The sequence below is a fragment of the Rhododendron vialii genome, chromosome 13a (genome assembly GCF_030253575.1).
Source record: "Rhododendron vialii isolate Sample 1 chromosome 13a, ASM3025357v1".
NCBI lineage: Eukaryota > Viridiplantae > Streptophyta > Magnoliopsida > Ericales > Ericaceae > Rhododendron > Rhododendron vialii.
Window position 1 is genome coordinate 12826418 of NC_080569.1, and position 1993 is coordinate 12828410.

Below are 1993 nucleotides of genomic sequence, written 5' to 3' on the forward strand. Positions count from 1 at the left end.
TTTGCTGATTTCTCACGGGTACCCTTAAAATCACGTTTTGAACACATTGAGCGGCTCGGATCATCGAAATTCGATCGGAAAATGGGAGAAATGAAGAGGTCTGCATTTTAACTAAAATAAGGACTCCCTCATTTGAGAATATATATAAATAGTAAGCGGTTGACTTTTGGATATAAGCCAATAATTAATGTGATCCCAATGGAAGACTTTATCTCTCTTGGAAATAAGGGAATGTAATGTATAGGCCTGGCCAACTTGGCATGTTTAAGTGCATGCACATCTCGAAAAAAAACCATCTATAAAAGGAGGGTTCCTATGGAGCCATAATGCAAACAATCACATTCTGATATAACGATTTGCACCATACAATTAATGGTAGGAGCAACAGCTATGGTGCGCCTGTCTGTGGGCATCCTCCTCCTTGTTGTGGTTGTGGCAGCCGGCGGCGGCAGTGGTCATTATAATCCACCACCACCAACGTATCACCATCCACCACCACCAATGTATCATCATCCGACACCTCCACCAAAGCATCAGCGTCATCATCCACCACCTCCCCCACCTCCACCCCCACCCCCACCTCCCCCACCTCCGCCACCACCTCCACCACCAAGGCATCAGCATTATCGTCCACCTCCACCACCAAGGCATCAGCATAATCGTTCACCACCACCGCCACCTCCTTCGCAAGGCACCTGCCATTGCAAAACAGAATTATGCTGGGGCACGTATACTTGCCCTGCTGCTTGTCCTTGGAATTGTGAGGCTGATTGTAACACGTGTAAAGCTATTTGTCGTAAGTCTTTTGTTCCCCAATACGCGTCATTAGAAAAACATCGACCTTTCGTTTTCATTTTCATTTTCTTTCATTTTCTTTTGTGTTAATTGTCAATTAAATTGCTCACGTATATATAGCTTGCAATAAGCCGGGAGGACTTTGTCAAGACCCAAGGTTCGTTGGTGGTGATGGAATGACCTTCTACTTCCACGGCAAAAAGGACCAAGACTTTTGCATTGTTTCCGATTCCAATCTTCATATCAACGCTCATTTCATCGGAAGGCGAAACGATAACATGAAGAGGGACTTCACTTGGGTCCAGTCACTGGGAATTCTTTTCGACAATCACCAACTCTTTGTCGGTGCACAGAAGACTTCAACTTGGGATGATTCAATTGATAGACTCGCATTGACTTTCGACGGAGAACCCATCTTCCTTCCGGCTACCGAAGGCGCCGAGTGGCGGCCAAGCACCGCACCGGGCATCTCCTTCACCAGGTATACATTGTTGGAGTACTTTTCAAGTTCCAAACTGCTATTATTTATTTATCGACCATGTGATAGTAATATGCAATTTTAAAATTGCATATTAATCAATTGAGAACGATCGACTTGCCAATTCTCATGCTTAATTTTGCATGCAGGTCTCGTGACGTTAATGGTGTGGTGATTGAAGTGGAAGGAAACTTAAAAATCAAAGCGACAGTGGTCCCAATCACTGAAGAAGATTCCATGATCCATAACTACGGAATCACCAAAGAAGATTGCTTTGCTCATTTGAACTTGGGCTTCAAGTTTTACTCGTTGAGCGGCGGTGTCGACGGCGTTTTGGGCCAGACTTACCGCAGTAACTACGTGAGCAAGATTAAGATGGGGGTACTGATGCCTGTTGTTGGTGGTGCCAAGGAATTTGGTAGTTCCACTCTGTTTTCGTCGGATTGCGCCGTGGCTAAATTCACTGGTGGGCTCAATTCTTCGGAGGGTTTTGAGTATGGGAGTTTGGACTGCGCTAGTACTGGGATGGATGGCCGAGGAGTTGTTTGCAGGAGATAAATAAATCTCGCTCTGAGATTACTTTTGCATGGGAATAAAAGAATTGTATGAAAAGCTTTCATGTTTTCTTGTATTCAAATAAAGGCGGAATCTAATGTAATGGATGTCCGGCCATTGTCTCGAGTTGTATTTACCCGAATTCTTAACACACGTTACCGTCTC

The 1993-nt window shown here is 44.6% G+C and overlaps 1 protein-coding gene across 1 annotated transcript; it reads left to right on the top strand.

The window, feature by feature from the left end:
* Positions 1 to 337: 337 nt before the first annotated feature.
* LOC131313517 (uncharacterized) lies at positions 338 to 1993 on the top strand. Its single transcript, XM_058341860.1, has 3 exons — positions 338 to 796; positions 916 to 1276; positions 1423 to 1993. Exons 1-3 carry the CDS (start codon positions 373 to 375, stop codon positions 1829 to 1831), a joined length of 1194 nt encoding a protein of 397 aa, XP_058197843.1. The 5' UTR covers positions 338 to 372; the 3' UTR covers positions 1832 to 1993.

Bases quoted from the DNA above. Each gene is read 5' to 3' on its own strand.
- LOC131313517 (XM_058341860.1), top strand. From the start codon at position 373: ATGGTAGGAGCAACAGCTATGGTGCGCCTGTCTGTGGGCATCCTCCTC. The intron at 797-915 runs GTAAGTCTTTTG...ACGTATATATAG, and splicing joins CACGTGTAAAGCTATTTGTC to CTTGCAATAAGCCGGGAGGA. The intron at 1,277-1,422 runs GTATACATTGTT...TTTTGCATGCAG, and splicing joins CCGGGCATCTCCTTCACCAG to GTCTCGTGACGTTAATGGTG.